Source organism: Suricata suricatta, chromosome 13, assembly GCF_006229205.1.
Source record: "Suricata suricatta isolate VVHF042 chromosome 13, meerkat_22Aug2017_6uvM2_HiC, whole genome shotgun sequence".
NCBI lineage: Eukaryota > Metazoa > Chordata > Mammalia > Carnivora > Herpestidae > Suricata > Suricata suricatta.
Window position 1 is genome coordinate 1,915,985 of NC_043712.1, and position 11,756 is coordinate 1,927,740.

An 11,756-nucleotide genomic window follows, 5' to 3' on the forward strand; every position below is an offset into this window, starting at 1 on the left:
CACACAGGGGAGGGGCAGAGAGAGAGAGAGCACACACAGGGGAGGGGCAGAGAGAGGGGGAGAGAGCACACACAGGGGAGGGGCAGAGAGAGGGGGAGAGAGCACACACAGGGGAGGGGCAGAGAGAGAGAGAGCATCCAAGCAGTTTCCACGGTGAGGTCGTGACCTGAACGGAAATCAAGAGTCAGACGCTCAGCTGACCGCGCCCCCCAGATGCACCTGCAGGTTTTCCAAACTTGTTTCTTACACAGTTACGACCATTCTAAGTAAACTTGTGTCCTGCTGTTTTCCACCTAATGTCGAGACGTACACATTTGCGGATCACCAGGGAGACTGTGACCTTCACTGACAGGGACGTTTAGTCCCCCGCACGTCATGCTTTCTTCACTTGTAAGCATGGCACAGACTCAAACCGCGGTGAGGAGCGGAAAGCGCGCGCTCGCCCTGCGGTGCTCTCCTTGGGCTGCACCTGTCAGGTCCCAGCTTAGTCGCTACAGGAGTTCAAGATGTGACTCAGCTGCTCTCTGAGGAGGCGATGAGGGTGGCCGGCGCCCCCGTCTCGCGTCCCACAGGAGGGCAGGTCTCTTGCCAGACGCTTTTACTAATTGTGCGTCGTCTGTCTTGAAAATGCTCTAGCTCACTTTTTACCTGTTGGCATCTTAACGTTTCACTGAGCAAGTCCCCGGTGTTCTAGAGTGGCGATTTCTTACTCCACCATTCTTCCAGCCCCGTGGTCTTTTCTCCCCCCTTGTCATTTCTGTTATTCTCTTGCCACTTAGAGGTCTCATCAGCATGGTAACATGCCCCGGGCACGCGGCCGGTGTGCCCCTCTGTGTGCGGGGCGTGCGTGGGCAGGGGACACTGCCGGCCAGCAGCCTGGCCCAGGGGAGCGACGGGACGGAGTGCTGGCCCCCCGGCCGCGGTCCATTCCAGGCCCCCTCGACCCCGGGGATCACGGCCGCTGGTCTGGAAAGTGCAGTCAGCCTCTAGCGTCAGCGCCGGGGACACGCCAGCCAGAAGGGACGCCTGCCGCCAGGTGGCGCCCGATGTGCCTGGGACCCCGACGCCGGGTGCTGGCGACGCGGAAGGAAGCCCCGGGCCTTAGGCGACTGGCCCGCTCCGGGACCTGCGTTGTGGAGATCCGGCTGGTCTCGCTGCACCACGGAGAGCCGTCTGTGCGGTGCCGGTGCTGTCCCAGACGCCGCTGCGTGCGGCTCTCCTGGAGGAGTTCGGGGACCTGCCCCGTCCCAAGGCGCTGGGGGCGAGCCGCCGGGAGGCTCCCGGTCGGCCTGATCCGAGAAGGGGAGGGTGTTTTCTCACAGGTGTAGCAAGACCCTCAAAGGCCTGAGGGAGGCCTGGGCCCCCTCCTCAGAAAGTACACAGGGTGGGGGTCAAAGGCCTGGCGGTGACCCTGGTCCTGGACTGGCTTCTGGGGACCCTTCCTGCACCTGGCTCTCCGGGAGCCTAGGAGGTCTGTGGCGGCCGTCGGGCAGGAGCGCCGCTGTGACCTGGCCTTCTCTCCTAGGATGGCCGCCGTCCCCGTCGCCATCAGCCTGACCCTGACCACGCTGCTGGGTAACGCCATCGCCTTCGCCACCGGGGTGCTGTACGGACTCTCGGCTCTGGGCAAAAAGTGCGTCCGCCGCTCCTGGCCCTGGGAGGGATGCTTACGCCCGCCTCCCAGAGGGTCCGAGAGTGGCCCCTGCCGGCCACTTGTGGGGACAGGCACAGCGGCCGGCCCCAGGGTTTTGCTGCCGAAGGGAATGAGAGCCGGCGGGGTCGTGGACTTGCTGGAGGCCCGGCTGTGGGGACAGCAGTCTGCGGCTTGGCGGGACCTCTTCCCATCCAGTGCCCATGCCTGGCATCCCACCCAGTTGCCGCCCCTGCCTCAGAGCCCGGGTTGCGACTCTGAGCCCCCACCCGGCAGCCCGGGCCGCTCTTAGAGGGGACGCGTCTGCTATCCTAGCAGCGGGGTCTCCGGGGACGCCGGGGGCCCAGTAGGCTGTCCCTGCAGGTCGTGCCTCCCCTCCGTCCCGGGCCAGGAATCTGCTGGTGGGTGGGAGGCTTGGGCGCCACGTGCCGCTGACTCCCTCTCTCCCCAGGGGCGATGCCATCTCCTACGCCAGGATCCAGCAGCAGAAGCAGCAGGCGGATGAGGAGAAGCTCACGGACACCCTGGAGGGAGAGCTGTGAGGCAGTTCGGGGGACCCGCCCCCTCCTGCTCGCCCCTCGGACTCCGTGTGAGCACGTCCTTCAGGGATGAGGGCTGGAGCGTTGACCCTGGAGGACAACCTGGAAGAGGAGGCTTTGCCTGACTCCTATCAGCCCCCCTATACCTGTCCCTATACCTGGAATCCTCTTCTATCTTCCCTCTCTCCAGATTTTTCTCCCCTATACCTGGCCTTAGACAGCAGCAAGGAGATGGGCCATGGCAGCCGGCAGCGTGGGCCTCGGGGTGACCCAGGCTGAGGGATGGGGGCAGAGCAGAGCCCGCCCGGCCCCACCCCTCACCCTGGCTCAGCTGGACACGGGGCGCTGAGTGGGTGTCCAGACAGGCACTGCTTGCAGGGCCGCAGGGTCAGGAGAAGCTTCCTTGGGAGACGCTGGTCCCGTCGTGAGCTGGGGGCATGGCCTCCTGCGCCCGGGCGTGGGTAGGGTGAGCCTCCTCTCGCTCTCCATCAGGACAGCTGCTGCCCGCGGCCGCCTCCCACTGCCCAGGCCCCTTCCCGCCACTGTTCTCTGTGGGAGCCCACAGCGCTCCCAGGATGCTCCTCGAGTGTCCAGAGCAGCAGCCGGACCCTGGCTAGGGAGCACCCCCTCCCCGGTTCCCGGGGACCTCGGACTGGGGCACTCCGGGAGACTTCTCCTGGGTTCTCCCCCACGACCCCCAAGGCCCTGGTGCTAAGGAAGTGGGGAGGGCGGGCTCTCCCCTGCCCCCTGGGGCTGTCGTCCACCTCTGTGTGCTCCTGCCGTGCTGGCCGTGGCCGAGCCGAGTCAGGGGGGCCGGGCTCCACCCGCCTCCCGTATGCTTGCTGGCCTGCCCCCTACTCTGTCCCTGGAGAGCTTTAGGTCTCTGGGGAGCTGGGCAGAGGCCAGAGCCGCCTCTGCCACCATGAGCTGTCCGCACCAGGTGCCAGGCCCGTGTGGGGGGCCTGAGGAGGCGGCCCTGCCAGGACGTGCACTGTCACTCCAGCCTCCCTCCCTCCACCGTTCCTGGCGCCCCCCCCCCCCCCCCCCCCCCCCCCCCCCCCCCCCCCCGTGCATTCCCCGCCTCAGCCCGCTGCCTGTCCTGCCAGCTCCACCAGGGCGGTGCCGGGCACAAACGGGCTGGTGCGGAAAAGGCTCCGTCCAGACCCTGCTCCCACTCATCCTTCTCCCAGGCCCCCAGCTGCGCCTGCGCGGAGCCCCGAGCTCAGGCCCGGCCCTGCTCTGTTGAAACCAGCCCTAGAGCTGTGTCCGGGTCTTTGCTTCCCAGAGGGGGCTCTCCTCCCTGTGGCTCCTCAGTGTCCTCGGCAGGAGTGGCACTCACTGCCCTGGGGACGTGCACAGGGATCCTGGGCTGCAGCAGCCCCCAACGGCCTTCCAGCGAGCCCACCAGACCGAGGCCTGGGGGCCGCCGGGCAGGACACGTGCCTTCAGGGGTCCCCTGGGACCACCTTTCTCAAGCCAGCACTGGGTTCAAAGGGCTGTGGGCTCCTGGCCTCTCCAGGTGGGTGGGTGGGGGTGTGGATGTGTGCGTCTGCTGTGTGTGCCGTGAACAAGACCTGTCTACCTCCCAAGAGGAGGAAGGGCCCTGCCCGCCCCTCTTGGCTCATTCTCATCCGGGAAGTGGGACCCGGGGGTCACTTCTGCCCAGCCCTCCTGCCCTGCTGCAGGGGAAGAGGGGCTGGCTGCGTGTCTGGGAGGGTTGCACCTCCATTCTGTCAGCAGCTTGGGTTGGGGGGCCCCTAGAGGCAGGCGCAGAGGTGGGACGGCCCTCTGACCTAGGCACCGGCAAGAATGGATGTGTCACGTGCCCGAGGTTCCTAGTCCGGGCAGCCGAATAGTCCCGTAGCCGGGGATCCGTCCCCCTGCCCTGTGTGGGCTGCTGCCCTGCACGGGGCATCTGTCGTTGGGGTGGCAGAAGGGGCTGCCAGTCCTACCTCGGTGGGTCTGGACTCTGTCTTCTTGGGGTCCTCATTCACTCTCTGTGTTTAACTTGCGGTTTGAGCAATAAAGCCTGGCGGTAGTTTAAATGCTTGTGCTCTGCCTGCCGCCTTCTCTGGTGCCTTTAAGTAAGGGCACCGGACCACGGGTCCTGGGAGTAACTGCCATTTCACTGCGGGCCTTCTGTGCTGCTGGCCCTGTCCCGGGCCTGCTGGCAGCACCTCAGGGAAGCGGCCTGTCCAGGTCACACAGCCGGGAAGAGCCGGTGCCTGTCCGACGGGGCCGTCCTGTGGCCAGGCTCTCCCTCCCGGGCTGCCTTGCCCCTTCGCCCCCCTGTGGCCAGGTCAGGGGTGGCCACAAAGGGAGCCTGGCTGCTGCGTGGGCTCCCCCGCCTGCAACAGGCCCATTCTCTTCCGCTCCCGGGCGAGAGCCTGATTTATTTTTACAAACGGGGTGAACATGGTTCACAGACAGGGGCACTTAGGAGCCCCATTTCCAGAGGTTGGGCAGGTATAGGAGGAAGCATCTGGGCGGGGCTCTGTGCCCTGGCCTGGGAGTCCAGATTGTTCTCTACGGTGTCCACGGCTTCCAGAAGTGCAGATCTGTCTTCCTCCCCATGGTTAGGAAGCTCGGCGCTGACTCAGCAATCAGGACAGCATGGCGTGACGATGTCCCAGGTGGAGCCGGCCACCGCCTCCTGCCCCGCCTGGCTCTGTCCCCACCCCAGCCTTCTATGGGGACGTTCTCCGTGCAGGAGTCAGGGCCGGGGCCCCGTGGTCACCTTGCAGGGCCTTGTCATGGACCCTGGGCCGTGTACTCCCCTGTGGCCCATGGCTGCCTTCTCTGCCGGTGGGTCTTGGCCGACGAGCGTGCGACACGGCTGAGCTGGGGCCCGGGCTGGACGGGGGTGCTGCCTGCCCAGAGCCAGAAGCGCACTCTGGGGAGCCTGCCCTGCTTCTGTCTGGTGGTCCTGGGCTCCGTCTCATGGCACGTTGGCTGCCGCCCCCCGGCTTGGTGTGCAGGCTTGTGGCCAGCGCAGAGGCCCGGCGTCCAGGGCTTGGCCCCTCCCAGGTGGGGACCCTGGCCTAGTGCAGGAAGGACCTCCTCCCAGTGCGGAAGAAGGACTCAATCTGCTCCAGCGACCGGCCCTTGGTCTCAGGCACACAGCAGCCGGTGAACAGCAGGTTGGCCAAGCAGATGGCAGCAAAGAAGAAGAAAGGCACCTGGAGGCCAAAGGCATTCTGGGGACACAGAGGACCGGTCACACCGGGCTCCCAGCATTGTCCCACCCTGGCACGCGCCTAGGGGGTCCTGCGCCTGCTCAACTGCCTGCTCACAGGCCTCACCGGGCCCCACCCGCTGCTTTAGCAGGTCCTCCCCTCCCAGCCCCCAGGCCCTCGGGGCCTGGGGCGGCCTCCCTGTGGTGCTGGGCCCCTAGGCCTTCCTCCGCTCGGGTGCAGCAGCCTGCCCTGGCCTGGACCTGGGACACGGACCTCTGGTCTCAGCCTCAGCTCAGACCCCCACCTCTCTCCCTCACTGCCCCGTGCTGCCACCACAGCCTGGCTGGGAGCATGCCCCACGCGCCCTCCTGCTGTGCCCCAAGCACTTCTGTGCACGCTCCGGATGCCCCCAACCCCGCCCTTACCCACGGGCTCTACTAGGACAGGCGCAGCCGACCTGCCCCGGGAGGGACTTGAACCAAGAGTGCGTGCGTGCGTGCGTGCGTGCGTGTGTGTGTGTGCGTGCGTGTGGCGCAAGGGGGAAGCACACAGACCAGCAGAGATCCACGCTGAGAGACCCAAACTGCTGTGCGGACACATGCGGCCCCCTGGCGTGGTCACCCTGGCCCAGGAGGACCCAAGCAGCCCGAGCTCAGCCCCCCGCACTCACCACCACCAGCAGGAAGGACTTGGTGAGGGCGAAGGCGGTGAGCCAGCTGACCAGCACGCAGAGCCCTGAGGCCACGCCGCGGGCTTGCAGGGGGAGGATCTCCGACATGAGGAGCCAGGTGATGGGCCCCCAGCCCATGGCGTAACCTGCCGACAGAGCGGACGTGGGGCCTCTTCTGCCTCCACTGAGCTGCCGAGCCCCTCCCCAGCCACCCTGCCAGACCCGGACCTCGCTGCCCTGCCCGTGCCCTAGCACGTGCCCTGCACCTAAGCCCGGGGCAGCTCCTCTCTAGCTGGCCGTCGGCCCTCCCAGCCACTCCCCACCACCCCTGCCCGTGCTGGGGGGCCACCGCCACACCTACCCATGATGAAGAGCATGGTGGCCACCAGGGGCACCAGGGTGAGGTAGTTGGTGGGTGCGGCCAGGGGCTGCTCCGTGCCCCCCAAGGGGACACTCTCGAGGCCCACAGTGCTATTGGGAGTCAGAGGCTTTGGGCCGAAGTGGACATACAGCCCCAGCGTCAGGTTGGCAGCAAACATGATGGTGGCTGTGGACAGACAGGTGGCCCTCGGAGGGGCCGGGGCCGTCTGATCTGGGTGCTTCCTCAGCACCCTGTGCCCCAGGTGACCCAGTTCTCATCCAAGCCCCCCATCATGGCCTGTCAGTGACTGGACGCTTCTTGCAGAGCTCTGACCCTGCCTGCGTGTGAGCTGCGGTCACACCCACTCACAGCTGGCTCGCTGGCTCACCCGGGCCGCAGCTCTATCTGGGGCAGCTCGTGACTGCCAGGCCCTGTGCTGGGCGCTGGTAGGGTGGGGCCAGCAGAGCAGGTCTGACCCCCGCCCCACGCTGCCCAGAACTCCTGGCCACTCGGGTTGGCACATAATCAGCCACAGCTGGAGTCCGCGAGTGCAGGGGGCAGGCCAGGCTCACCGGAGACGAAGAGCAGAACCTTGCGGCCAGCCAGGTCCATGGTGAGGGCGGCGATCAGCACGGAGAAGAGCCTCACGGCTCCCACAATGGCCGCATCGTCCCTTGGGGGCTGCAAAAAGGAGGCCACGGGGGGCTGAGGGACCCGGCCTGCTGCTGCTGTCCCACCTGTCCCCCACAAGGGCCCCCTGGCGACAAGCTGAGGGCACAGCTCCTCCGGAGCGTTGAGCTGCTAAGCGCATACTGTGTGCCAGGCGCTTCCTCTGGTCACCCAGCCGGGCCTGCAGGGGCTCTTGGCCAGGGCACAACGGCCACACCCGCCACCGAGCCCCAGGCCAGCAGAGAGTCCAGGCGTCCCAGCGACTTGTGGGACTGCACTGTCACTAATCTTTAAATCTCATCTCCCTCTGAGCCCAGGACAGGCTGACGGAGGCGTTCCCCCCCCCCCCCCCCCCGCTATCTCCTTTCTACAGAGGCGGAAGCTGAGGTCTGGGAGGGGCGTGGCGGATGCTCTGAACCCGGGGGTCCACGGCCCCCAAGGGCCCTGCATTTCTATACAGTGGCTTCCTCTGTAACCCTGTCTGTCCGAACACACGTGAGTTGCTCACAAACGTTATTCGGAGAAGGGGTGCCCGGCACAACAGTGGGGAGACCCCGGCAGGCTCCACACAGTGCACGCACCCCTGGCCTCCACGGACACTGGGGACAGCGGGGGCGGTGGGGGCCGGGGTCTCACCAGCAGGACGGCAGTGCTCTCGAAGATGGGCTGCAGGTAGACAAGGATGGGCGTGATGCCCGTCAGCTGCTGCAGGAAGCGCATCAGCAAGGCGATGAGAATGGGCCGGTACACGTGGGGGCTCCGGGCCTCAGCCCACGATACGCGGGTGCTCTGGAAACACGGAGCTGCTGCTGAGGGGCTCCCCGCCCTGCCCCGGACTCCTCCCTTCCTCCAGGAAAAGACCCTGCGCACCGGGGCAGTCTGGCCACGGACCCCCCTTGCCCCCTACCCCCCGCCCCCAGGCTCCTGGGTGAGTGGGTGGCACAATGGGACAAGGCAGCTGTCAGTGGCACTGAGCCTGTGCTGTGGGTCAGGGGCGGCAGCCTCTCCCCTTCCCCTCGTCCTTGGAGGTGGGGTCTTGCAGTCTTCCCTGCTCCCCAGGACAAGCAGCCAAGGCGCAGACAGGCCCAGCGGCTGGCCGGGCCGACAGGACCGCGCAGCCAGCCTCCCACACCTGTCTCTGGACGTTGTCCTGGATCTGCGAGAACTCCCAGCGGATGTCGGCGTCGGCCCCGCGCAGCCAGGCCAGCGACCGCAGCGCCTCCGAGTCCCTGCCCCGGGACAGCAGGAAGCGAGGGGAGTTGGGCATGAAGCTGAGCAGCAGGGTCATGACGAGCACAGGCCCTTCCCCGGCCACAGCCAGCCAGCGCCACGGCAGCAGGAGGCCTGGGGGCGAGGGCGGGGTGAGGAGCCGGCATCCAGGCTGGACGTTCGGTCCCCTCCCTTCCTTGCCTCTGAGCAGCCTCCTCTGTGCTCAAGCGCTGGTCGAGGGCCGCCTCCCATAGGAAGCCCACCCTGCTTGCCCCGGGCCTCTGTGGTCGAAACCAGAAGGGGTTACCGGGATTGCCTGGCCCCTAGCACAGGGCCCAGCACAGAGGGACATCCTTGGAGGGTCCCAAGGGCCGTGTCAGGGTGACAGAGGGGTAGACTGAGCAGACAAGGCCCCGGGCTTCTGTCTCCAAACCCCCAACTCATCTCAAGCATACTCTGATCCCTTTTCTGTATGGACTTCCCACATGACCAGAGAGAGGCAGGGCACTGCCTAGAGGCGCACAGCACAGCCCAGCTCGTCCCCCAGCTCTGGGTTTGTCCTGGGGCGCGCTCACTGCCCCTGCACCCACATCTGCTCAGCAGCGGCACCCTGTTCCCCCCGCCCCCAGCCACACACAGGAGGAGCGCGCTGCTTATCTGGATACTTGCCAAGGGCGTAGAGGGACAGCGACCCGAACACGGCCATGAGCTGGGGCGTGGCCCCCAGGGCCCCCCGGACACGCGGGGGGGCGATCTCAGACACGTACACCTGCAAGACACAGTGGCCAGCACGGCCTGTGGTGAGAGCTCGGGCCCCTGGGCCTGGCCCGAGACCGAGAGGCGGCCCTGGTGAAACCTGGGAAGTGAGAAGTGGGGGCTCCTGGGGGGGTCCTTACCCTGATTGGGACTCAGTCCATTTCCCTGTCAAGTGGGCAGAAGCATTTGGCTCTGAAAATGGGGAGCCTGAGGTTGGGAAGCAGCGTAGACCCTGCTCCTCCCAGGCCCTGCTTCAGGGCTCCCCGGGGTCCTGACAGGGCGTGTGGGGAGGAGCCGTGGGAGGAGTCCGCGGGACGGCTCGGGCAGACACTTCCCCTTCCCCCCCTGCTCAGGGCAGATTTTCTCCAATTGAGCAATGTGCCTGATTGTCAGGAAATGGGGTAGGAACTATGGGGAGTCGAGAGTGAGGTCAGCTGGGGGCCTGGGGCCAGATTTCCCCGAAATGGGCTGTCCTGGTGGAGGTAAGCTGAGGCTCCCTGGCAAACATAACCTCCCACTGACCAGCTGGCTCGAGGGTCAGGAGGCTTCAGCTACCAGTGGTCAGCGAGGGGACGAGGGCGGCGGCCCCGGCCTTACCGGGATGCAGGCGGCTGTGAGCCCTCCGGCGAAGCCCGTCAGCGTCCTCCCGAGCAGCAGCATCCAGAAGCCGTGGGCGCCTGCCATGAGCGCGTAGCCAGCTGCCGAGGGCACGGCCGAGAACATGATGCTGAGCTTCCGGCCCAGGAGGTCATTGAGCACCATGGCACTGAGGCCCCCCGCCGCTGCGCCCAAGGTGAATACGGACTGCAGGAAAGGAGCGCACGGCAGACTTGCGTGGGTGCCCTGCTCTCCTGTCCCGCCCCCCCATCAGAGCCTAGAGGCAGCTGCTTCTCCAGGCCCCCAGTGGCCTCCTGGGGTGCAGGACTCAGGCCCTGAATGGGAGTGAGCCTCCCGTCTCCAGGCATGTACAAGCAGCATGTGCGTAACCATTCGCTGGAGATGCCACCGTAGGGAGGCCTGCTCTGCAGAGGATGTGGGGCCGTGTGCCCACACTGGTTCTGCTCACTGAACGTGTAAATGTCTGATGTGAGACTACAGCAGACAGGAGGATTCTGTAACCTAAAGCCCCTGGCGGTTTTAGCCTTGGGGGTTCTTGGATTCCCCGTGCAGGGGAGTGAGCAGGATCCGGTCAGTGACTGAGGCGCACTGCCCGGCCGATCTGCACCTCAGCTATGTGGGCTGTTTTTGGGGGGATGGCAGGAGTCCCCACTCTTAGGGCTGGCCCGGACTTAGCCAGCTCTCACGTAAAGTATCCAGCACGCCCCTGGCGCATATTAAGTGCTCGGGACACACTGAGTATTTCCTTAGCTCCTGTGTTGTCACTGTACATTTGCGGCTCCTCAGACTGCAATTCTAGAACTCCGGGACCCTCGGGGCGTCTGCTCTTCCCTTCCATCCGCCCGCCCTCTGTCCTGGGACCCTCTTTGCCCCCGCCGCCACCTCTTTCCACCGGTGTCTGATGCCCTGTCCCCATTCATCCAGAGAGGCGGCTGCTCTGCTGTGATGGCCCGGCTCTGGGGGGCGGTCTGGGTTGCCCTCAATCATCCAGGGGGAGACCTGGCGGGGCCCCGCCCCCTTGTTCCTTCCATACCTTCTCCGTCAGCGCTCACTTCCTCCTTCTGTTTCAGAGCTGTCCTCTGGCCTCACTCACCCACTGCCCCTCCTGCAGCCCAGCGTGGATGGGGTGGGCCTGAGGTTTTGGGGGGTCCCCAGCTTTGTGGGTCCCTGCTCACCCTGCCCTGTCCACCTCCAGCTCAGAGCGCAGCTCTTACCCCAAACCAGGAGGCCTGGGTCTGGGTCAGCCTCAGGTCCGGGTCCAAGGAGAGCTCCAGAGCAGGGATGACGGGGGACGTGTAGACCAGGGCGTAGCCAAAGCTGAAATTGCCCAGCACGGCGGCAAAGGTAGCCAGGAACACCCTCCTGTTCTGTGGCGCCCTGGCAGGGGGTGGGCAGAATGATGAGGTCTGAGTCCCTCCCCCCCCAGCTGCGGAACTGCCACCTGCCCTGAGCACAATGGCTGCCGGCTCAGGCAGTGAGAACGGTGCTGGGGAGGGCCGGCTCCAGGGCCAGATGGGCAGCTCCCAGAGCCTGAGTGTCATCTTGCTTGGAGAAGTCCCCTGGACGGTCCCCAAAGCCAAACCCCATGGCTGAGACACGGGTGAAGGAGCACTTTTCTCTAGAAGAGGAGGCTTGGTTTCTACTGTCGGCTTTGCCACTGACTGCTTGCTGTGTGACCTTAGGCAAGCCCCTTGCCCTCTCTGGGTTTCACTCAGGTATCTGAGCCGATTGGGGGCTGGGCCCTGTACAGGGGGGAGCAGCTCCTTAAATAAAATTAGCGTGTCTGGGGCAGGAGGGGACCAGATGGACCCTTGGTGGACACTCACAGAAGGTCAGAGAAGGCCCAAGGCGGAAACCAGACCCTGCCTGCAGCCCCCATGCCCAGCGACTCTCACCCGACTCGCGTCCTCTCCCCGGGCGACGGCGACGGGGACGACTTCTCCGGGAAGGTGTCATAGTCCGGGCCCTCGGCTCCCAGCAGCGGCTCCTGCATGGCCAGCCCGCCCTCGCAGTGTCCGTGCCTCCGCCGGGTGGCCGGGTGCTGGGGGACAGCTCCAGCCGGGAGGCGCTTCGGGCCGCGGCGGCGCCGAGCATCCGGCCGAGGCTG

General features: G+C 66.1%; 2 protein-coding genes across 2 annotated transcripts in view; one reads left to right on the forward strand and one right to left on the reverse strand.

Annotated features, from left to right (window-relative positions):
* CACFD1 (calcium channel flower domain containing 1) overlaps positions 1–2,364 on the forward strand; it is an 8,471-nt gene extending 6,107 nt beyond the window's left edge. The window contains exons 4-5 of the mRNA XM_029919538.1: positions 1,526–1,633; positions 2,103–2,364. Coding sequence (XP_029775398.1) covers positions 1,526–1,633; positions 2,103–2,193 — 199 coding nt within the window. The 3' untranslated portion in view covers positions 2,194–2,364. The remainder of the gene's footprint in view (positions 1–1,525; positions 1,634–2,102) is intronic.
* Positions 2,365–4,552: 2,188 nt separating this feature from the next.
* On the reverse strand, positions 4,553–11,750 carry SLC2A6 (solute carrier family 2 member 6). The gene is made up of 10 exons (XM_029919531.1): positions 11,545–11,750; positions 10,864–11,026; positions 9,629–9,835; positions 8,945–9,044; positions 8,199–8,410; positions 7,703–7,855; positions 6,970–7,078; positions 6,398–6,583; positions 6,037–6,182; positions 4,553–5,387 (listed from the first exon to the last, which is right to left on the reverse strand). The coding sequence occupies exons 1-10, from the start codon at positions 11,640–11,642 to the stop codon at positions 5,232–5,234; spliced, it is 1,530 nt and encodes a 509-aa protein (XP_029775391.1). The 5' UTR covers positions 11,643–11,750; the 3' UTR covers positions 4,553–5,231.
* Between the last annotated feature and the right edge of the window lie 6 nt (positions 11,751–11,756).

What these genes read in the sequence shown, in the direction of transcription:
- SLC2A6 (XM_029919531.1), bottom strand. Translation starts at nt 11,642, where the DNA reads ATGCAGGAGCCGCTGCTGGGAGCCGAGGGCCCGGACTATGACACCTTC. An exon ending in CCCAGGCCTCCTGGTTTGGG is followed by an intron (nt 9,836 to 10,863) that starts GTAAGAGCTGCG and finishes CCTTTCCTGCAG; the next exon opens with TCCGTATTCACCTTGGGCGC. An exon ending in AGTCCTTCCTGCTGGTGGTG is followed by an intron (nt 5,388 to 6,036) that starts GTGAGTGCGGGG and finishes CTGTGTCCCCAG; the next exon opens with AATGCCTTTGGCCTCCAGGT.